Genomic DNA, 23,162 nt, shown 5'->3' with positions numbered 1-23,162 from the left:
ATCACAGTAGCCATATGGGTCCTTTCAAAGAACTGGCTTTATTTATCAGATTTTTAAAAAATATGTTCTGGCTCATTAAATTTTACTTTTTACAGGTTGCTTCCTCCTTCTGGGAGGAGGGGGTTTAATATTTTCTAAGATCTTGAGTTGATTAACTCATTAATTGTCCATTCTTCTTACCTGCAAATGAAAGTATGGAGAGGGGTGATCACTCCCCTCTGAATGTGTCCCTGGCCACCCTGGCAGCTGACCCCAGTGTCCCCGAGAGTGGCAGATAGTGTAGTTTTATAACCTTCAGATGCTGATGCCTCTTTGTCCCAAGTGCTGTTTAGAGAAGAGTGTCAAATGCTTAAGGTTTTATAGGTTATCTTTTGTTGGTCAATTTCTGATTTTATTACACTACGGCCAGATAACATGGCCTAAAGATTGTTCTTTTTTTTTAAATTTATTTATTTTATTTATTTATTTTTGGCTGCATTGGGTCTTCATTGCTGTGTACTGGCTTTCTCTAGTTGCGGCGAGCAGGGGCTACTCTTCGTTGCAGTGCGCAGGCTTCTCACCGTGGTGGCTTCTCTTGTTGCAGAGTACGGGCTCTAGGCGCGTGGGCTTCAGTAGTTGTGGCTCGCGGGCTCTAGAGCGCAGGCTCAGTAGTTGTGGCACATAGGCTTAGTTGCTCCACGGCATGTGGGATCTTCCCGGACCAGGGCTCGAACCCGTGTCCCCTGCATTGGCAGGCGGATTCTTAACCACTGTGCCAGCAGGGAAGCCCGATTGTTCTTTTACTTATTATTTTTTTTAAGTTAGACATGAGAGTGGATTAGAAATTCAAGTTGTATTACACAGCTTCTAACAAAAACAGCTTACCTTCTTTTACCTGCACTCACCCCATCCTGTTCTCAGGGTAACTCCTTCACCTCCTCAAGCAGTTCTGACTAACGTGTTTATATAGATTATTCTTACTGTATCACCTCTAGACATTATCCGTGTACTTCCTGTTATTACTCTCTCACACTTCTAATGCTCTTCCCCTATCTCAGTTCAGCTGTCACAAATGTAATTTTTATTAAATTAATATTCAGTCTTTACATTATTGCAACTATGTAATATTGTTGATTGCTGAGCTGATAGTGACGTATAATGATTTTTTTTTAATAACTTTTTTTTTTTGGCTGCTTTGGGTCTTCGTTGCTGCACGCAGGCTTTTCTCTAGTTGCAGAGCACAGGCTGTAGGCACGCGGGCTTCAGTAGTTGTGGCACGTGGGCTCAGTAGTTGTGGCTCATGGGCTCTAGAGCACAACAGGCTCAGTAGTTGTGGTGCACGGGCTTAGTTGCTCCGCAGCATGTGGGATCTTCCTGGACCAGGGCTCGAACCCGTGTCCCCTGCACTGGCAGGCAGATTCTTAACCACTGTGCCAGCAGGGAAGTCCCTCTGATAACTGTTTTTGGGGGAGCCGTGCAGCTTACGGGATCTTAGTTCCCCAACCAGGGATCGAACCTGGGCCCCCTGCAGTAGAAGCACAGAGTCTTAACCACGGGCCACCAGGGAATTCCCTAAGAACTCTTTGTTTTTCCTGGAGTTAATAGTTGCCTCTTCTTTTAAAAAAAATACATTTTTTCCTTCCTTTTTTTTTTTTTTTGGCCATGCCACACGGCTTACGGGATCTCAGTTCCCCAACCAGGGATTAAACCCGGGCGGTGAAAGCATGGAATCCTAACCACTAGACCGCCAGGGAATTCCCTAGTTGCCTCTTCTTTTTTTGGTTTGCTTTGTTTTTCATCTCTGATCATGTTTCATTCAGCAGTTTGTTCCAAATTCAACAGCACAACTGCTTGACCCCTCCCGATAACTGGTTTTTTTTTTTTTTTTTTTTTTTTTTTTACTGAATCAGACACATTAGATAATCTATCAGTGCCTTCTCCCCCTTCATAGAGATTTCTCCTTGGATGCTGTTACCACCTGGAGTGCATGCTTTTGAGGCCTTGGATTTGGAGATGGTGGGCAGGTTAACACTGCCAGATTAGGTACCACTGACTGACTGGTCCCTCTCCCCATCTCTGGGATCCTTGTGGTTCACAGGACAGGTGCCTTGTTGTGCTGGGGGTAAGGCCAGAGATGCATCCATGTCTCCACTTCCTTCCTCCCTGTTGTGTTCTGGAGCAGTATTCTCAGGGAGGATCATTTTTAAGCCCTTTCCTTGATCACATTTATATAAAACAGCTAAAAGCATCTGGCGAGATGGGTCCTTCTCTTTACTTCTCCAGCATTAATAGTCACCTGTCGGGGCTTCCCTGGTGGCGCAGTGGTTGGGAGTCCGCCTGCCGATGCAGGGGACGCGGGTTCGTGCCCCGGTCCGGGAGGATCCCACATGCCGCGGAGCGGCTGGGCCCGTGAGCCATGGCCGCTGGGCCTGCGCGTCCGGAGCCTGTGCTCCGCAATGGGAGAGGCCGCGACAGTGAGAGGCCGCGTACCACAAAAAAAAAAAAAAAAAAAAGTCACCTGTCTGAGGCAAGGCGAACAGGCTGATTTTATTCACCTTGCCCAAGTGCTGCTCCCTTTCCAGGTAAACACCAGTGTGTCCTGAATCCTGAAAAGCACTGAGGAGCCAGAGAAGGGCTCTTGGTCTCACTGGACACCATAGCAGCCACTGGCTGGCCTGGAACCTCCAGAGTCTGGTGTGTGTCCCTGGAGCTTCCTGGCTGCAATGCCCCATTGTCGGGTGCGGGAGGAACACAGCGTCGGCAAGCCTGACCTTTGGCAGCACAGTAACAGGGAGAGGCATTGTTAGGTTAGCTCTGGAGCAGCAGCTGTGTGCCAGTTTCTTTTGTAAATGCTTTGATATTTTAAAACAGAAATTTTAAACGAGGAAACCATGCTTTGTTGCTGTTACAATAGCAGCTCTTGTCCATTTGGGTTCATTGAATGGAGACAGACACCGATGCAGCTTTAGTACCATTAATGGCTCCCAAGTGTGTCAGACAAATCTCTTCTTGATGGCTGTGTCCTTCTCTTACCAAGAATGTTATACCTCTTTTAAAGAAGGATCCTGTACTTATTACGGACATGTTGGCTGATCTCAGATTAATGTTCGTTTGACAGGGTTTTCCATTTGTTTGCAGCCTCAGTGCCTGTCTTTTGAGCATTTAGAAGACTGACATACAAACAGGATTCAGGGGTAAAATTTGTGTGATTTCCACTGACCCTTATGGGCCTCTGTACGGGCTGTTCCTGCTGTGGGACGTGGCCCCTGGAGCTGCGTGCTCCCCTGCCGCCGGCATCCTGCACATCCCCGGGGGCTCCTCCAGCCGCTGCCCCGGCCTTGTCCTTCCCCGGCCCAAATCCCTGCCACTCCTGATGTGGATCTTCCTTGCGCACTGGTGCCCCTCCCCTCAGTGTGCAGACCTAGTCCCGAGAGGAACTTGATCACGGCTCGGAGCCTGCATGTGGGATGGGGACTCTGGGTCCTCCGGCTTGGCACAGGAGCGGGCAGGCGGTCAGCCCCCTGGAGGGAAGCCTCACGCCTGCTCCGGGCACCCGCTCAGGAGGCCATGCTGGTGGCGCACACGCACATTGAGAAACCCGAGTCCTTGTTTCCTTTGATTGTCTGTGAAACAAGTGTGTGTGTGCCCTGGTGTCTGGGCAATTGCGGGTAGAGAGGCTCATGGGGCCTCCTTGGGCATCAGCCCACGCTCTGGGCCTTGACACGGACCCGGGAGAGCGCTGAGCAGAACCTCCGCAGTCAGTTCCCCCCAGCAACGGCAGCCGCACAGCGAGGGCCACGGGCTGCCTGGCTCTGCTCTCCTCGGCCCAGGCCCGGGCAGTGGCAGGATGGGCAGCGGCCACGGCCACGTGTTGTTCCCAGGTGGTCTGAGGCAGAGTCCCTGAGTCTGTCCTCTTCAGGCAGCTTGTCCTGGTGAAATGTGTCAACAGCACCTTGAAAAAGATCTCGGCATAGCTTCCAAGTTGGTTCAGAGCCCAGGGGGTGCTTCGCCCAGCCCCCCGTAGACATCTTACTGACCCAGCACTGGCCACCACAGCTGGACTGCAGACAAAATTGGGCTTGTCTGGTGTTTTCTCAAGACTGGACAGGTTGGGAGTTGGGGGCTGGGTACCATGGGGCAGGTGAGTTGCTGCGACCTCCCTGGAGCACAGTCATGTGCCTGCCAGCGGCCTGCTCCCCTCAGGGTTCCTACTGCAGGACCGGGAAGGGACGGGCAGGCTGGGACAGGGCTCCTCCCTGTGTTGGGGATGGAAACGGAGGTGTGTCAGAGGCTCAGGTGGGGAGCTGGTTAAGTAATGTGCATCTCTGCTCTGGGTTACTGCATGATAGAATTCAGTGACCACAGTGCTGTTTAACGAGTGAAGCCGTGTTTATGACGTGTTAAGCAGTGTGTCCTGTATTCCATTTTGCCTCTAAAAAAATCTAGCAGATCTGTTTTGAAATCCATGACCAAGGGGTTAACCAGATTTACCTCTGGGTGAGCAGGTCACTTCCTTCTTCTCTCTGGTTCCGATTTATCTTCACTAAACATTTTTGCTTTCAATTAAGGATAAATACGTTCATTTTAACAAGTTAGTTTTAATAAAGGAAATCAAAGGTGAAGGGACGTGAGCTGGGCCAGGGCACGCAGAGTCTGTGTTCACGACAGGCTTCTAAAAGCCCTGGGCTTACTGAGGCCACGGGACTTGCCTTGTGGGAAGGCAATTCCTTCCCTGGGATGAGGTCTCAGCTAGGCGGAAGCGGGTTGCAGGCAAGGTTCAGGCCCCATCTGGGTTGGGGGCAGGGACCCAGCGTGCTGGGATTTGGGAGGGTGGAGGTCTTCGGGGCTGGTGGGGGGGGTAGCAGGGGGTCAAGCCACCAAGTAGGGACCTATCTCTGGCCAGGCCCGAGGTTGACCTGCTCTCTGCACCGCTGCCCAGCAGGAGGCACTGGCCAGGGATGCCTGGATCCCACAGATGGTCATGGAGACAGTCCTTAAAGGAGGGCCCATCTGTGAGGTGGTGTCGAGCAGGCAGGGTGGGACGTGACGGGTCTTGAGGTCTGAGCTTCAAGGACACCCAGCTGCAGGCGTGGAGGCTGAGCAGGAGGAGTGTGGGTGCAAAGAGCTTCTGACCTGACCTCTTCATCTTCTGTGCCAAGTGCTTGGGTGGGTCTGCAGAACGTGGGGCAGGGGTGTCACTGGGCCCTCGCCAGGCACTTGGCGCTTCATCGGGGCCTGGCTAGTTCAATATCCTTCTACCCGTCGCCTTTGTGCTGTGTCTTGGGTTTTGTATTTTTTGATGGCAAGAAATCTCCTTTCATCTGAGGAAGAGCTGTTTGATCTGCCTCAAGAAAGGCAGGAGGCTTGAGGGATGAAAGCAGTGACACAGGAAACAAAACCCGATTCTCGTCACGCAGCGGACCTCTCCAGACCTCGGACCTTCTGGACTCTCCGTGGTCTGGGGCCCCTTCTTCCTGCACTCCGAGCGTGCGTGTGTGGTTTTGTTGAGAGGCTTACGTGAAGGTCTTACTACGTCAGCGCGTCCCAGGCTTTAATTTGGTGAAAAATGCTGTTCCAGGATGGAGAGAGTGGGTCTCACCCTGGTCCGTTTACGCAGGACAGTGAGATAAGCGTCAGCCTTTCGGCTTAAACACTGTTAAGCGGTTTTCGCTGATGAAACCTTGCCCCCGCCACCACCACTTGGTTCAGGACCCAGATTTGGGACAGTTGACACCACTGAACATTCGGCTCATCTTCAGTAACCGGACAGCTCTCTTCCTTTTTGCCCCTTTTGGATTGTGCCCAAATCAGCAATTTTGTCATAATCCCAATGAAAATAACAGCTGAGAAATGTCAGGGGATTTGCAGGTAGCCAGCAGGTGCGCTGTGGATGGGGCATGGCCAGCTCTGTGGTTTGGGAACTGGAGGCCCTGGGTGGGTGCCCCTTCTTTCTTTCATGAACACTGAACTGGAGCAAAGCCCTACAGTTTTCTTAGAGAACATGGCTGTCTGCACAGAATCCTGGGTCCTACCTTTCTTCCCTCAGGCCCTCATAAGGCCTCACTCTGTGTGGGAAGAGCTCAGGGCATGAGCAGTTCAGCGTGCAGGGCACGTGGCTCTGCTTCCACCTTACTCCCACCTCGGGCTACAATTGGACAACCTCGGAGTGGGAGGGAACACATTCAAAGAAGTTCCATCAGTCCCATTTCAGCCCCTAGCTCTTAGCCTCCTTGGGGAAATCAGTCACTCTGAAAAACACACCTCCTGTTTTGTTCTGGAAAAAAGTTTTGTTTTTAGAGTTACACCTGAATAGTTTGATCAGACTCACTACTGCAGCTCCCAAGATGATGACTTGCAGCTGTTCTGTAAAGTGAGTGCTCTTTCTGCTGGGAGTTTTAAAGACTTATTCCCATACTCACTGTAAGTTTGGCTACTAGAACAAATGGCAGTGTAAAAATAGCATTTCAGGGACTTTCCTGGTGGCGCAGTGGTTAAGAGTCTGCCTGCCAATGCAGGAAACTCGGGTTCAATCCCTGGTCTGGGGAGATCCCGCATGCTGTGGAGCAACTAAGCCATGCACCACAACTACTGAGCCTGTGCTCTAGAGCCCACGAGCCACAACTACTGAGCCCACGCGCCACAACTACTGAAGCCCCTGCCCCCTAGTGCCTGCACGCTGCAACTACTGAAGCCCACGTGCCTAGAGCCCATGCTCCACAACAAGAGAAGCCACTGCAGTGAGAAGCCCACGCACCGCTACAAAGAGTAGCCCCTGCTTGCTGAAACTAGAGGAAGCCCGCATGCAGCAACAAAGACCCAACGCAGCCCATATATATATATATATATATATATATATAACATGTTGCAATTTGCTTGCACTCAGAGAGAATGCCAGTGATCAGTTTTAAACATTTCTTTAATTTTTGAATATGAAAAACATCAAATCTGAAAGTAAACAGAGTGGCCTTGTGAGCCCTGGCAAGCGTCTCAGACGCTTCACTGCCCAAGACGTGCCTGTCTTCCATGTGCGGGTGACCCCTTCCACTCTGCTATTTAAAGTAAACCGTAGGCGTTGCGTTATTGCGTTTAGAAATACTTCGTTGTACACCTCTGAGAGATGGAGTCTTTTAAAACAATGTGACTACAATACCAGCATCACACCTGAAAGCTTAAGATGAGTTCTATCAAATATGTAGTCAGCATTCCAATGTTCCTGGTTGTCTCCTAAATAATGTCCTTTCTACATTCTGTCCAAATAGGGATCTGACACATTGCATTGATGTGCCCTTATCGCCTCTCCAGAGGCTCCTCCTTTATGCTCCCGGACAAGGTGTTTCTCGGTCTGGGAGTGCCAGGCCCCCCGCCCTCACTGTGAGCTGGTAGGAGAGCTCCAGGCCACATCAGTCAGCTTTGCTTCTGGCAAAGATGCTTCTTGGGCGCTGGGACTTTCTGTTGCCGCAAATCAGGAGGCACAGCCTGCCTTTCCCGTCTCTCTCTGCAATGGTGCGATTGCTGAGGTCAGGCCTTCCCAGCCTGATCTGTCATTAGAAAGTTCTCCACCAGCCACACTGCTGGGCCCCAGCAGCCTCGGTGTTCATTGCCTGGACTCATCCGCTAGGGCCTGCAAGCTGGCGATGTTCTAATTCTGTTGTTCTGTTTGCATTTGTTATTGGGGATTTTTTTAAATCAAAGTAACTTTCCCTCATCAACTCTCTGGTTGCTGTAAATGCCGTTTCTCTGGGGATGTCAGAATAAACCCTTCACCCTTTCCTTTACTTAATTTTCAGAAGAACTTGGTTCCCAAGCACCCCAGAGGATTCCCTTTTTTTTTTTTTCTTTTGGCTGCGTTGGGTCGTTGCTGCGTGCAGGCTTTCTCTAGTTGCCGCAAGCAGGGGCTACTCTTTGTTGCAGTGCATCGTCTTCTTATTGCAGTGGCTTCTCTTGTTGCGGAGCACAGACTCTAGGCGCACGGTGTCTGGAGCACAGGCTCAGTAGTTGTGGCACACGGGCTTAGCTGCTCCGTGGCATGTGGGATCTTCCCGGACCAGGGATTGAACCCATGTCCCCTGCATCGGCAGGCGGATTCTTAACCACTGCGCTACCAGGGAAGTCCGGCAGAGAATTCCTTTTAATGTCATTTCCGGTCACTCTTAACACCACTCAGTAGTTGAGCTCATTTCCTGTAGATTCTCTTGGGGTTTTTTTGTTTTTTTATTTCTATATAGGCAATCATATTTTTTTCCACTTCAGACCTTAAACTTTTATTTCTTTTTCTCATTTTTGCAGTGTCTAAGAACTCCACTACAGTGTTGAATAGACTTTTTAAGTCATTTATGAAAAATTTCAAGCATACAAAAAAAGTTGAATTGTATAGTAAAAAACCCATCTATGGACCACCTAGATTCTACAGTTTATATTTTACTAGTTTTTGTTGTTGTTATTGTGGTAGCTCATATGTTCATCTTTCTATCCACCACCAACCCTTCATGTATTTTGATGCAATCCAGAGTAAATGTCAGTTGTCAGTATCCTGCCCCTAAATACTAAAGACTCAGTGGGCAGGTCGTTAACAAGAGCTCAGCGCACCTTCAGGGTTTTGCCTTGATGAAGAATTCACAATGAAATGTGCAGATCATAAGTGGACATTGTTAGTTTTGACAAATGCATATACCTGTGTAATCTAGATCACCACTCCCATTTAAGAAAAAGACTGAATCTATTCTGTTCTAAGATTGAGTCCATGTGAGAACTTACAAGACTTTTTGTCTGTTTGCACCAGATGCTCCTCAGGAGGAGGGAAGGTTTGCTTCATGCCAAGCTCCTCACCTAACTTTCCAAAGGACCTGCTCAGTTAATATCTCTCCTCAAAACCCTCATGCCCTGTCCTTTGGTTTCAGTGGCCGGCGGGGAAGGGCATGGTTAGCTATGTGAATGACAGCTGGAGGATTCTGCATATCTGGCAAGTGAAATTAAAATTCCTGAAATGAAAGCATATCTTAGTTATATAGAGAAGTTTCACCTGCTTTCTCATTTATAGGCTATAATGTTTTTTATAAGGATGGGTAGTATTTTTTCTGTTCATTGTTATTAATGTAAGGCACTTAAGTCACAATCTTACCTCTTTGATTTATGTCCTAGAGAGAACGGCCTGTTTTCACTGAGTGCCTTCTGAGCATAGTGTGTGATGATGCATGGCTTTCCGTCTCTCCTTGCTTGGACAGACAGCCTGATAGATCCTCCTGGTGGAGGTAGTGATTCCTCCCTCCACACCTATACTGCTTTATTTCCCCTTTAAATCTTTGATGATGCTCAACATTGTCCTCATGCAAGCAGTCTGAGTCTCTTGCTGTCTGAAAAGCTTCTGGATTCTTGACTCTCATCTCGGAACAGACAGTTCCATCAGGTGCAAGACTCTGCACTCAGTTCACCGTCTTCTCATCTCCATTGTTGCTGACGAGAACTCGGCTGCTGTTCCTCTTGTCAGTTCTCTGAGCATAATGTCTTTCTTTTCTCTGACTGCTTTGGAGGTTTTGTCTTTGGTTTGCAGCAGTTTGACTATGATGTGCCTACATGTGGCATTATCCTGCTTATGATTCCCTGAGGTTTTTGAGTCTGTAATTTATGTCTTTTACCAAACTTAGCTAATTTTTGCCAGTATTTTTTCAAAGTTTTTTATGCCCCATTTCTCTCTCCTCTCCTAAGATTCCAATTACATGTATGTTAGAGCTTTTGATGTTGTCCGACCAGTTCCTGAAAGTCTGTTCTTTTGTTATTCAATTTTTTAAGTCTCTGCCTCAGATTGAATAACTTTGATTGAGCTCTCTTCATGTTCACCACCTTTTTTTTTTTTTTTGCGGTACGCGGGCCTCTCACTGTTGTGGCCTCTCCCGTTGCGGAGCACAGGCTCCGGACTCACAGGCTCAGAGGCCATGGCTCACGGGCCCAACCGGAGCACGAACCTGTGTCCCCTGCATCGGCAGGCGGACTCTCAACCACTGCGCCACCAGGGAAGCCCCTTCACTACCTTTTTATTCTCTGTCATCCAATCTGCTATTAAGCTCATCTAGTAAAATTTTAATTTCAGATATTTTATTTTTCAGTTCTAGAATGTTTGTTCTTTTTTTATAGTTCTGTTTCTCTTCCAAGTTCTCTCGTCTGTTTATGTCTTATGATCGATCATATTTTCATTTATGTTCTTGAGAATTCTTACTATGGATGCTTTACTTTGTCTGCTTGGAGCTTGTGTTCTGGGTGCAGAATGAGTGGAGAATGGAAATAATTGAGATGAGCAGTGTGTGGCAGGGTGAGTGTTGCAGGCTAGGCAGTGCCGGGATGGACTGAGGCCCAGGTGTAAATGTTACGTCCAGGGAAGGTGTATCTGAGCAGAGACCTGACCAAAGGGCCATAGGGATGGGCACTGGGGGCAGGGACTTGACATGCCTGGGCTGCCAGCAAGGGAGGAGACCCCTGGGCAGAGCAGAGGAACAGGAGAGGCAGTCAGGGGGGCCCTGGTCAGCTTCATTCTCTCCCTGTGGGTCTCTCTGTGGGTCACCCATGGTGTTTTCCCATGATGACTTGCATCAGCTGACTTAGCTGAAACCTGACCCTCTGCCGTACACTGATCCTTCTAGAAGAAAGGGAATCTCTTCTAATGGCATCGAGGACATGATGCCGGAAGCTGTCACTGCCCCTCCCCGAGTCCCTGAACCACCACCAGGCTCCCTTGCAAATGACCCCTGAGCAAGATTGTGGCAGCTGGCGGAGCCCACTGGGTCCTGGTTCTGTGACCGAGACGCCGTCCCTCCCCTCCTCATTCCTTGGGTGTACGTGCCACCCAGAGAGGGTCTGTGAGGCTCCCTGCCCTCATCAGCCATCCCGGCCTCCGGGCCCAGGAGCTGCCCGTCACGCTGACCTCACGGAGGGCCAGAGACAGTGAGCATCCAAGAGGCATGGACAAGTAGAGGTATGGGGAGGGCAAGAAGAAGGCTGGTGTGTCCCCTGCCATGGCCCCATGAGAGACAGTGTCCACGTGGGGCAGAGGCCTTGGGGCTGGCCCGACCTCTGCCCTGACCTCTACCCAGGGTGCCTGCCAGGTGGAGAAGTGTATGTGATTCCCTCCTTTCCAGAGGAGCTGACCCTCCCTGTTATTTCTGACGAGTGTGGACACACTGGCCTCTCCACCCTCAGGTGACAGGGCCTGCCCATGGGCAGCGAGGAGGACGCTGAGAACCGTGTCCACCAGTGTGGGGAAGCTCTTGAGAGCTGTGGGTGAGTGGGTCATCTTCCAGGATTATGTGGGTGAGGGTTACCCCACTTCCGTGGCACAGGGGTGGGGGACAGGAGCTCACCCTGCTGTGATGCTGGGTGGGCGTGGCCGCTCCGCACAGGACCTGTGGACACACGTGCCTCCTGGGCTGACAGAGAGCAGGTCTGCCCGACCACCGCCAGCCACGTTTCAAGCTCAGCAGCCCCACATGGCTAGTGGGCCTGGGCTGCACAGGCAGGAGGCAGGTCAGAACCTCCCCTCGTCTTGAGCAACCCCGAGACAGCACTGCCCAGCATCTCGTGAGGGGTCTCACAAGGCACTTTGAGACGAGCTTCAGCTAATTTTCTTTTCTTTTCTTTTTTTTAAGATTTATGTATTATTTATTTATTTTTGGTTGCATTGGGTCTTAGTTGTAGCACGCAGGATCTTTGTTGTGGCATGCAGGATCTTTCATTGTGGCATGCGGGCTCTTCGTTGTGGTGCGCAGGCTTCTCTCTAGTTGTGGTGTGCAGGTTTTCTCTTCTCTAGTTGTGGCATCCAGGGTTTTTTCCTCTTCTCTAGTCGTGGCGTGCAGGTTTTCTCTCTCTAGTTATGACGCACAGGGTCCAGGGTGCATGGGCTCTGTAGTTTGCAGCATGCAGGCTCTGAGGTACACAAGCTCAGCAGTTGTGGTGCGTGGGCTTAGTTGCCCCGTGGCATGTGGGATCTTAGTTCCCTGACCAGGGATCGAACCCATGTCCCCTGCATTGTAAGGTGGATTCTTTACCACTGGACCACCAGGGAAGTCCCATCAGCTAATTTTCATGCACAGGAAACAAAAGACAAAGAAATGGTAAGGCATTGTGCCCTTCAGCCAGATATATGTTAAATATTTGGAATATGTTAATCCTGAAAAATCTCTGTTGCCAAGTCTCATTTCCGTTGACGGGAAGCATTCTCATATTTATCCCAAACCAGTAAAGCCAGCTAAGGTCATTACTATGGATTTTGTTTTCAGGCTAGCTGGTGACACCTGTGTGGATCTGAGCAGCAGGGGACACCTGGGGCTATGAAGTCTGGTTGCCAGAGCAACCGAGTATGAACCAGCACCGTGACAGAGTGTAGTGGGAGGAGGGTCGCTGTGCGGGTCACACAGGTCACTTCCCGTTCCCTGCAGCGCCCAAGGACATCCGTAAAACACAGACTGGCAATTTGTTAAGCGCTTCCTAATTGAGAGCATGCAATTTAAAATGATTTTACTTAAAGCGTGAAGCATTTAACCAGGTCTTTCAAAAACGTCTTCTTGCCAGAAGACGTGTTCCATTTAGCATCTGATCTCTGGCTTAAATCCTCAAATATGTGAGAAGTGACCAGGAAGCCGGACAGACAGGGTCCTGTCCCAAGAGACCTGCCCAGCTCACGCCGGTTCTGGAGGATTCCTGGGCAGACGTGGCTCTGAGCGGGTCCTGGTAGGGGGCACAGGAGGCTCTAGACCAGGCCCGGCATGAGGGGGGCTGAGGTTGGGGAGGTGAACAGGAGCCTGGCTGCACCTCTGGGGCAGGGCAGCATTAGTACCTCCTGGGCCCTGAGGACAGGCCCCAGTCTGTCCCCTTAAGGCAAGGGCAGCTCTGCCAGGTGGTTCTTATGGCCGGAAGGGGTTGGTGGACCTGGGCAAGGCCCCGTGCACCGTGGTGACTGCAGGAGGGGGTGTGAGGTGGATGTAAGGTGTGAGCAGGCTGGGCGGGGCTCCTGACCTCCCTGGACAGGTGCACGCAATCACCAGGCGCCCCGTCCAGGTGGGGAACAGAGAGATACGCATGTTCCCCGTGACGTGCTGGACAGCGGGCGGCTGTTTCTAAACACCAGTGAGAGTTTTCCTTCAAGTTTTGTTGTAGCCTCCCTTGTGTTTTTTACCTGATCTCATTTTATATTATGTCTCAACAAAAGAGGAAAGTGTGTTAGCCAGTCATTGGGCAGGGCATGCTGGTCTGGACTGCAGTGTTTGCAGCAGTCACCAGCAGCATGCAGCTCTCCCTAGCTCACCCTTCTGGGTGACGGGCGGGCAGACGGTTCAGGAACAGTGTCGGCGGAACCTCCCCCCTGATTTCCCGGCTGCCATGCAGCCCCCACTCCCCAAGGCCCGACACCACACAGCGAGGCCTGCCCTTTGCTCAATACCCCGTGGCTCCGCTCTGGTGGGCATCGGGGCTCCAGCTGGCCCACCAGAGCCCATGCAATGCAGGAGCTCCTCTGCCTGCACCCGGCTGGCACTCTGCCCTCAAAACACCAGGTCCCTCCAGTGGAGTCTGCGTCACACATGCCAAGCGGCCATGATAAAAACTCTCAAGCATGGCTTTGCAGATCAGAAATGTGGAGGAGAACACAGGAGTTCAGCCCCGGGTGGCCTGGACCCCTGGGCCGCCTCTGATGCTCTGCTGAGAAGAGGGGCTTTTTCTCCACCTGCCGCTCAGGCTATTCCAGGGTCGCCTGCTTCTGTGAAACTCGTACTTTGCAGGCGTTGAGCACGGAAGTCACCAGAGTCAAAGACACAGGGAGGAGCGGGGTCTGCAGACTGTGCTCCTGGACCACGCCAGCTGGACGTGTCCCGTGACCCAGGCCCCGTGTTCTGGACACAGGCCCGGGCAGCCCTCTAGCTTATTAGCCCCAGAGTCTGAGCACCTCTCCTGCTGCCTGAGGTCGGTGAGGGGGCCCAGGGCACGTGGCAAGCAGCAGCCAGTGTCACAGCAAATGGAGTCGGGGCTGCCTGCCTTTTCCTGCCGCCTTTCCGACCATGGTCTCTGCCTGGGCCACCCCGCACACAGGAGCCACTGTGCCTATCGCGAGGCCCCCGGTAGGGCTGTGAGCGAGACCCAGAACTATCCCCGCCAATGCCAAAGTGACATCCTCCCACCGGATGGGGCCAAGGACAGTGGACCAGGCACTCCCCCAGCTGGCCCGTCACCCTATGTCTCGAGCTTTGGCCTCTGAATCCCACCTGCCCATCACAGCGGGCTCTGACTGCACTTGTAGGAGGCGTGGGGCTCTGTGGCAGAGCGAACATCGGCACCTGGGGGGACAGGGTGGCCCCAGAACTGTCCCCAAGGTGTAAAAACAGCCCTTCTTTGCCGTCAGTAGCTGCAGAACGGGCTGCTGTGCCCGTGAAGACTGGGAGTGACTTACAGCTCCGAGTGCTCCCAGGGTGGGCGGCTCAGGCAGGAGTGACAGCCCGACAGGAGGGAAGCGCTTTCCCCCTTCTCCCGCTTTTAACCACGAAGCTAATGGGTTTCCTACTCATAACGTGGATGGTGCTGTCATCTTTGAAGGATCCATGCCTGCGACATTTAATTACTCTAAGTAACTGTAATAGTTTCGAGGAGGTTGTGAGGCCTCAGTTGCTTTCAGAGCCATCGGGTGGCCTCTGCCACTGAAACCTTGCTTTAGGTCACATTTCCTTTCTGGTTGGTGGCTTAGCCTGTGCCATCCTGACCTTGACTCTGGGTGACCACAGTGCCTGGCGAGCCCCCTCTGAGCCCCCTTGACGGTCAGCAAGAATCCCCCATGAGGAGCCGCCCGGCCCCATCCTTGTCCATCCTGGAGTGCCATGCCCACTCTGCGGTGGCCGTGTGTTCTGCATCACCAGGCCCATGCCAGGCCGCCCAGTGGTGGATTATCCAGTCTTCAATAGAAGAGCGTCTTCGCTCTTCACAGGCCCACGAGGACAGAGCCAGAAGTCAGCACCACATCCACATCGGAGCTGTTTGGGGAGCAGGTGCCCCATGTGGCGAAGGAGTGAGGGACCCACGGGTCACAGGTCGGGCCGGGAGACTGAGGGGCCAGATTCAGCATGTTGTAGGCCTTCCTCAGACTCGTGTGCAGCTCTGGCAGACACGGGCTGGGTGACTCGGAAGCACAAGTCGGGAGGAGGGGAGCGTGGAGAGCATCCACTTCCTCTGACCACTTGAGTCTGCTCGGCTGCAGCCGGTCCAGCCCAGAGGCACCCAGACTGCCCAGAGCCTGCAAGGCAAGGGGCTGTGTCTGCTCTCAGACCTGGAGACCACCAACTATGGCCGGCCCTGAGCTCTGGTCAGGACAGGGCTAGACGACCCTGCACATCCCTGTCGGAGCCGTCCCCAGAGACAGTGGGCAAGCGGCTCCTTGGGAAGGCCACCCCCGCCGCACCTCACCCAGCATGGAGGGTGGGCGCCAACCCTCAGTCTCACGAGGACGCCTCCCAAACGTGGCTGGACGCTGGGCTGCATTCCTGGAAACCAGCCAGTAGCCACCGAGGTGAAAGTTCTAGCAGCAGGTGGTGCAGCCCACGGAGACTCCCCTGGTCACTTGCTCACTGTCACCCCAGAGCCACCAGTGGGAGGTCCCATGCCGTGGGCGAAACCTTCCAGGCCCGTGTGAAGGGGCTGTCGCCTTGCCCTCCTGAGGGGTCTGCGTATAGGCTGGGGTGCACGTCTGGGAGGAGGGCTTGTCTTTCTGGGGCCACGGAGAACAGTGGTGTTCCTTGTGCCAGCAGCATAGCTGCTGACCATCGGCGGGACCCCAGCAAAGGAAGCTGAGCAGGTGGGTGCAGGCCACCCTCTCCTCCTAGCAGTGCCGGTGAGCGCTAATGGCTGGACTGGTGGCCAGCAAGCAGGCAGCCTCAGCTTCGGCCCAGAAAATGGCTATGCCGAGATGGGGGGCGGGGGTGGCCCCACGCACCCAGCAGGATGAGAGAGGTTCCGAGTTCAGGAGGAGGCAGGAGGGCCAGGTGACACGTACGTCCCTAGGGTGATAGCGGGTCCCCGTCACCTGCTTCCTGGCACTTAGGAGGGTCTCTGGGCTCTGCCATTTGCATTTCGCTTTGATTGGTGTCACTCAAACTGCACATTAAAATTCCGTTCGTCGCGTCTGTGCAGAGCGAGGTGACAGAGAAGGCAGACCCGGGCTCGGGGGACCGCTCTGCCCGCCCACGTGAGGTCTGCAAGCTGCTGAGGGGCTTCCAGGGAGCACGAGCAAGGCCGGGTCCCCACTCCTGGGCGGGTACGTGGGCTGTTCCAGCCTTGCTTCCTCTGGGGCCTGCCCAGCTCAGCCTGGAGCGCCGTGTCCGCCTGCCCTGCTCGCAGGGCCGCATTGAGGAGAGGTGGGAACAAGTGGCCTTTGAGGTACCTTCTCAGGTCGGAAGCGTCTGCACATAAGTCCTCCCAGAGCCGTGTCATCACTCCCATGTTCTGCCGTCATAAAACCACACGTTTTAAGATGCCCCCATGTGGAAGGAGTCCAAGCTTAATGAAAACGACTTCTCAGGATAAAACCAGAGAAGGTGTCACATCAGGAACAGAGTCCGCTTCTTCCTGTTGAGACAAGAAGGGGGTTTGAAGCACATTGTGAAGCAAAGATCGTCCATGTCCACGAGCAGAAGGACGAGACCTGGACCCAAAATGAGCGACGCTCAGTGTCTGGAACCTCATAGAGCAGATGAGCATGAGGGCTTCCTGCTTTCTTCCCTTGAGGCATCTGGGGGAAGCCGGGTGTGTGCCCTGGAGGCCAGCTCAGCCCACGTGGGCATCCCACACACTGGTTCCCCAGAGGAGGGTGGCACCGATGTCCCCATCTTGGCCTTGGCCAGAGTGCCCTGTGCTCTGCCTTCCTCTCCCGTCGGTGACAGCTGTGCCGACAGGCCCACTGTCTCCATTGGTTGTGGCCTGGCCACAGCCTGGTGGCGCTCTGGGCTCCAGTCGCCCGCCTCACTCGGCTCCCTCCCCCGGGCACCCCTCCCCAGCACTGTCCAGGCTTCTTTCTGCTTCTGGAATCATCTCCAGACGGTGCAGGGCGCACGCTGGTGCCCCAGATCCCCCAGCACAGGTGGCTCAGCCGATGCAGTGAGCCCAGAGACCCCAGGCAATGACGGCCCACCCGTCGGTGCCGCCCTGGTGTTGGCACTGCTGCCTTTGGGCAAACTCACCTGTTTGTCTCCCAGAGAAGAACCGATGTGGAACTGAGCTTCAGAAATCTAGAGCATATGAGAGTCATTGGGATTTCTCCCTCCACATTTTACTATGAAAAATTTCAAGCCACAGAAAGTTTCAAACAGTTGTACAGTGAAAACCTGCAAACCCACCACCTACATTCTGCCGTGGCTGGTCCTTGGCTCTATTGGCATCATCACACATCTGTTCACGCCTTATCTTAACGTTCAGTGTGTCTCAGAGTGGGGTTCAAAATTCATTTAGGTTTGTCTGTTTTTTTGAGAAAGAGGTTTACAAACATTGAAATGCACAGACCTTAAGGTGCTTTTGGTAATTCTTGGCCAGTGCACCACCATGACCAGCACTCCCACCCCCAGGGCGCAGACCCCCCAGGCAGCCAGGTTCTAATTTCTCTCACCTGCATGGGGGCAGCTTGTTCTGGAACCTGCATCGTGGAACTGTAGAGTGTTTGCCCGTGTCTGAAGTGTCTCTGATGCAGCAGAATGTCTTTGAGGTTCGTCATTGTGGGGTGAAAGGGAAGTCGTGCAGCCCACAAAGTGCAGTGCAGCCTCCTTTTGATGCAGCCCGAGACCAGCTCCACGTTCCGGGTGTCCCGGGGACACAGTGTGAGGGGCCGTCTCCACAGTAGGAGCGAGAACTCAGGTGTGCTGCTCACACCTGCATTTCTCACATGGGCTCCCCAGCAGGAAGAATGACTGATGCCCCCCATCCAGCGGTGCCGGGCTGAGCCACGCAGGGCCTGTACTTGCTACTCCCCCGGCTCCCTCCCTCACCTGGGCAGGTGGGACCACAGTCTGCTCTGTGCTCAGCAACTCACGTCTGGGTTGTCCAGCCTGCTCGGTGCCCGTGTCCACCCTGGTGACTCCTCAGGGGCTGCACCGTGTCTGTGGGCACCCTGCAAAGGGTAGGAGCCACGGCCTGAGCTGCTAGGCTCAGCCGGGAGCTGTGTCTCGGTTGCTCTTTGTTCTGTTTGAAGGACCGTCTGGGTTAAGCCGGGTTTGGTGCAGTTGCTTCCTCGGAAAGTGTCCACTGCTGCTCACTCGTCCTTTGTGTTCTGCCGCCCTCATTTCAGGATGGGAGTCCCAGCTTCTGGAGACGGGCTTCCTGGGGATTTTCCTGTGCCCTCTCTGGACTCTGTCTCCATTGCCCAGGGGGACCCCCACGTCCCGGATCGTCCTGTGGGGCTATCGGTGGCTGATTTTCAGAATCATGCTCGGAGCGGTAAGTAGAACTTTTATTTGTTATACTTGGAAGGAAACGTACTAAAAACGAGTGGCTGCCTTGCCTTCCCGCCTTCCCGCCAGCCAGGCCAGCCGTGCCCCTTCCACCACTTTCCATGATGTCCGAGGCCTGTTTCTGAGCACTCGGTGCTCCACTGGCCCCTCTGGCATGGTCATTTTCTGTGGGAAACAACCAGGACTTGAGTCGTTCCACGGGGACACTCAGGGGAGGGCCCCCTGGTCACCCCTTCCCCCCAGCCCTCCTGGTGTGTATGGAGCATCTGAAATGTCGGGAAACGTGTTAGCGGGTCACACGATGTCGTCTGTGACCCCGGCCTCGCGCCCTCCCGTCTCTCTGCCGGTGGAGCCCCTTCTCCCGACGCCTCCCCGTGTGGTTGCGGTGGTGCTCAGCTGTCCCGCTTCCCTGCCACGTCCTCTCCCCCTCACGCCCTCCTGCTGCGCCCTGGGACCAGGCTCCTCGACTCCCACCTGCCATGCAGCTGTGGAAAGTGCACGTCTCAGTTTTAATTACACCTTCGAGTTTTCAGAAACTTAAAATCAGGAGTGAGGTGGTTCACCAGGCAGAGGTCCGGGCGACTTCGTGTACTTTCCCTTCTGCCTCTGCCCTGCTTGTTACGCTAAAATGTAAAATACCCATTTCTTTCACATCGTCCAGACAGTCTAGTGTCTGTTGGCTCTTAAGTCGTTCCTCGTGGGGGAAAATACAAGCCTGCAGGGGGGTGGGGGCCGGCGCTGGTCCTCCTGCAAAGTCGCTGTCCTCCACTGCGCCATGCTGCCCCTTCCTTGTCAAATGTTCGGTTTACTCATGGGCTTCTTACGTGAGGGGGGCCACGTCCCCCGGGCAGCACAGCGCCATCTTGCCCTCTGCGGCTCTCTGTATTTGAAGCCCCCGTCGCCTCACGTCCTGGCTGGTGCCACAGTCTGCTGGGAAGACTGAACTAGCAAGTGACGGCATCTGCTGTCGAGGGGGATGGGCCGGTCCTCAAGCAGGACGGGTGTCCCCTCGGACCGTGGGTTCCCACTCCCACAGGCTCCCCTCCTGGACTCCCAGGGTGTTGGCCGTCACGCCGTGGTGGTTCAGGTAGCTGCCACGTCTGCGCCGTCTGGCCAGGCTCCGGGGGCACTGCAGGCAGCTGGGTGCAGAGGGATGAACTCTGTGGCAAGGGGGTGGGCGTGGGGGGTGGGAGACAGGCCGGGGTGGTTGGCCAGGTTCCCGACCCAGGGGGGTGTGAGCAGCTACAGACACTTGGAAACACCATGTTGGGTGATTGTGTGGGTCCAGATTCCACGGCAAAGTGTGATGCTTTCCCTAAACCCATTTTTCCATTTAATTAGAAAGATGAGCATGGTTTTCATACGTCCCTTTGATGAAACACGAAACCGTGAGCTGTCTCGCCACCGCACAGGTGTTCTTAGCTTCAAGGCTGCTGTTCCTTGTCCGTCTAGGACTCAATTGTAGAGTCTCTCTCAGCTGGCTTTAAAAAGCATAAAAACATATGCATTGTTTCTAAGGACTTTATCAGGACCCTCCTGGGACGGTAGCTTCGGCTGCAGAGCCCTGGGTGGCAGAGCTGTCAGGTTGCTCTGAGCACGGTTCGCAGTTGCACAAACTCCCACGATGCCTCACAGGGGCGGCGAGTCATTAGCATGTTGTAAAGCACCTTTTATGGCATTTTGATTGACTGTTAGCACCAGCTGGATAAAAAATTATCAGGTGCACTAAAAGGTGTAATTACTTGATTCCGTCTGTACGTTGGATATTATTAACCTCCCTTCGTAGGAAAGCAGAACGACAGAGTTGACTTGGTAAAAAGGAGTGACGGCAGCGAGTTGTCCAGCCCGTAGGAGCTGAGCAGGTGCTGCCGGGATGAGCCCGGCCCCGATTGTCTGCTGCTCGATCAGAACTGGCGACTGTCCCGGACGCTCAGACCCGCTGTGGTTCTGTAGTCTGGCCATGCTTCACATGCCCCAGAGGACAGATTGGTCCTTTCAGAGCTCAGCTTCAGAGGGGACCCCAGGTGGTGTGGGTGGGGGTGCCCGAGCAGAAGGAAGGAAACCTCTCTGCCTGCTGATGGCCTGGTCCCCCCAGGTGCCCGGGGTGCAGTCGGTGCGGCCACTCCATCCTCAGGTGTCTGGAGAGGTGGCACCAGGCTACCCTTCTCTGGAAGCAGCTGGAAACTGGACACATGGTGACACAACTGTTTTCACACCCGACGACAGCCGGGTGGGCCGGGGTCCAGGGGGAAATTCTCGAGCCGAGCCCTTGACTGCCTGGCTCTTCGGGGAGGCCGGGGTCCTTGCCGCGGGGAGGCAGTGATGGCCGGAGGGCTTCCTGCTGGAGGCAGCGGCCAGGGCACAGAGGGGAGGAATCTGTGCAGAGGATGCAGCTCCAAGGACAAAGCATCACTTCTGTCCAAAATGCATCCTCTGATCTAACCATGAGGAAGCATCAGACATGCCCCAACTGCGGGACGTTCTGCACAGCTTCTGACCAGCATCTCAAGTATCCAAGTCATACCTTAGTTAAAGCCTAAGGAGCCGTCAGCCAGGACGTTAGTGGGAAGCTGGTGAAACCCAAGTAGGGTTGAAGTAGTAGTGACACGTGTACAGGGTCTCCTTGTCATTTTTACAGCTTTTCTGAAGTGTAAGATTTTCTTCAAAATAAAAGGTTAAAGAGAAATAGTATGGGCAACTTTATGCACGTGAAGTGGGCAGTTAGAGGACATAGAGGTAGGTAGGTTTCTGACACTGACACGAGGGTCAGCGCAGCTGAATCATTTTTATAAACTGAGTCATTAAACATACAAAAGGTACCTCCCACAGAAAACTCCAGGCCCAGACGACTCCACTGATGAGATTTATCAAATGTTTAAGGAAGAAGTGGTAACAAATCTACACACACTCATTCAGAAAACGGGAGAGAGGAACCCTTCCCAGCTCACTCTCCTGAGGCCAGTGAAGACAAGGACATTTCACAAAGGGAAGTTACAGAATACTATTCTTCAAGACCACAAACAAAAATTATCAAGGAATTATTAGCAAATGAATCCAGAGTACATAAAGGTGTCAAGTCCACGTGGGATTTTCCCCAGAATGCAAGGCTGGTAGGACATGAATAAATAGATGTAATTCACCAAGTTACCAGATTAAGGAAGAAAGAGATCAAATGATATGTTCATCTCATTCTAGGTAGAAAAAGCATTAGACAGTGTTAAACACTTATTCACAATTAACAAGCATTAGACAATGTTAAACACTTATTCACAATTAACAAAAAAAATTCTCAGCAAACTAGAAATAGAAGGAAACGTCTTCAACCTGATAAAAGGTAACTGTACAAACTACCTAGAGCTACACGTGGAACAACTCCTACAGAACACCTACTGAACGCTGGCAGAAGACCCCAGACCTCCCAAAAGGCAAGAAACTCCCCACATACCTGGGTAGGGCAAAGCGGAGAGATTCCCGCACAGAGGATCGGTGCCGAGCGGCACTCACCAGCCCGAGAGGCTTGTCTGCTCGCCCGCCGGGGCGGGCGGCGCTGGAAGCTGAGGCTCGGGCTTCGGTCAGAGCGCAGGGAGAGGACTGGGGCTGGCGGCGAGAACTCAGCCTGAAGGGGGCTAATGTGCCACAGCTAGCCGGGAGGGAGTCCGGGAAAACTCTGGAGCTGCCGAAGAGGCAAGAGACTTGTTCTTCCCTCTTGGTTTCCTGGTGCGCGAGGAGAGGGGATTAAGAGCGCTGCTTAAAGGGGCTCCACAGACGGGCGCGAGTCGCGACTGAAAGCGCGGAGCCCAGTGACGGGCGTGGGACGCTGGGGCTGCTGCTGCCGCCGCCAAGAAGCCCGTGTGCGAGCGCAGGTCACTGTCCACACCGCCCTTCCGGGAGCCTGAGCAGCCCGCCACTGCCGGGGTCCCGGGATCCAGGGGCGGCTTCCCTGGGAGAACGCACGGCGCGCCTCGGGCTGGTGCAACGTCACGCCGACCTCTGCCGCTGCAGGCTCGCCCCGCACTCCGTGCCCCTCCCTCCCGCCCGGCCTGAGTGAGCCAGAGTTCCCGAAGAGGCTGCTCCTTTAACCCTTTCCTGTCTGAGCGAAGAACAGACGCCCTCCGGCGACCTACACGCAGAGGCGGGGCCAAATCCAAAGCTGAGACCCGGGAGCTGTGAGAACAAAGAAGAGAAAGGGAAACCTCTCCCAGCAGCCTCAGAAGCAGCGGATTAAAGCTCCACAATCAACTTGATGTACCCTGCATCTGTGGAATACATGAATAGACAACAAATCATCCCAAATTGAGGAGCCAGGAGTCAGTACTGTGCCTCTGAGGTGGGAGAGCCAACTTCAGGACACTGGTCCACAAGAGACCTCCCAGCTCCACATAATATCAAACGGCGAAAATCTTCCAGAGATCTCCATCTCAACACCAGCACCCAGCTTCACTCAACGACCAGCAAGCTACAGTGCTGGACACCCTATGCCAAACAACTAGCAAGACAGGAACACAACGCCACCCATTAGCAGAGAGGTGGCCTAAAATCATAAAAAGTCTGCAGACACCCCAAAACACACCACCAGACGTGGACCTGCCCACCAGAAAGACAAGATCCAGCCTCATCCACCAGAACACAGGCACTAGTCCCCTCGACCAGGAAACCTACACAACCCACTAAACCAACCTTAGCCACTGGGGACAGACACCAAAAACAACAGGAACTACGAACCTG

The 23,162-nt window shown here is 53.5% G+C and overlaps 1 protein-coding gene across 3 annotated transcripts in view; it reads left to right on the top strand.

The window, feature by feature from the left end:
• Window positions 1–23,162, top strand: part of LMF1 (lipase maturation factor 1) — a gene marked incomplete at its 5' end in the record, with an annotated part of 102,892 nt that overhangs the window by 35,184 nt on the left and 44,546 nt on the right. For all 3 annotated transcript variants that reach the window (XM_079720005.1, XM_079720004.1, XM_079720006.1), the window contains one exon: window positions 18,275–18,423. In XM_079720005.1, coding sequence (XP_079576131.1) covers window positions 18,275–18,423 — 149 coding nt within the window. The remainder of the gene's footprint in view (window positions 1–18,274; window positions 18,424–23,162) is intronic.

Source organism: Hyperoodon ampullatus (genome assembly GCF_949752795.1).
Source record: "Hyperoodon ampullatus genome assembly, chromosome: 14".
Lineage (NCBI taxonomy): Eukaryota > Metazoa > Chordata > Mammalia > Artiodactyla > Ziphiidae > Hyperoodon > Hyperoodon ampullatus.
This window is presented reverse-complemented; position numbering and strand designations above follow the sequence as displayed.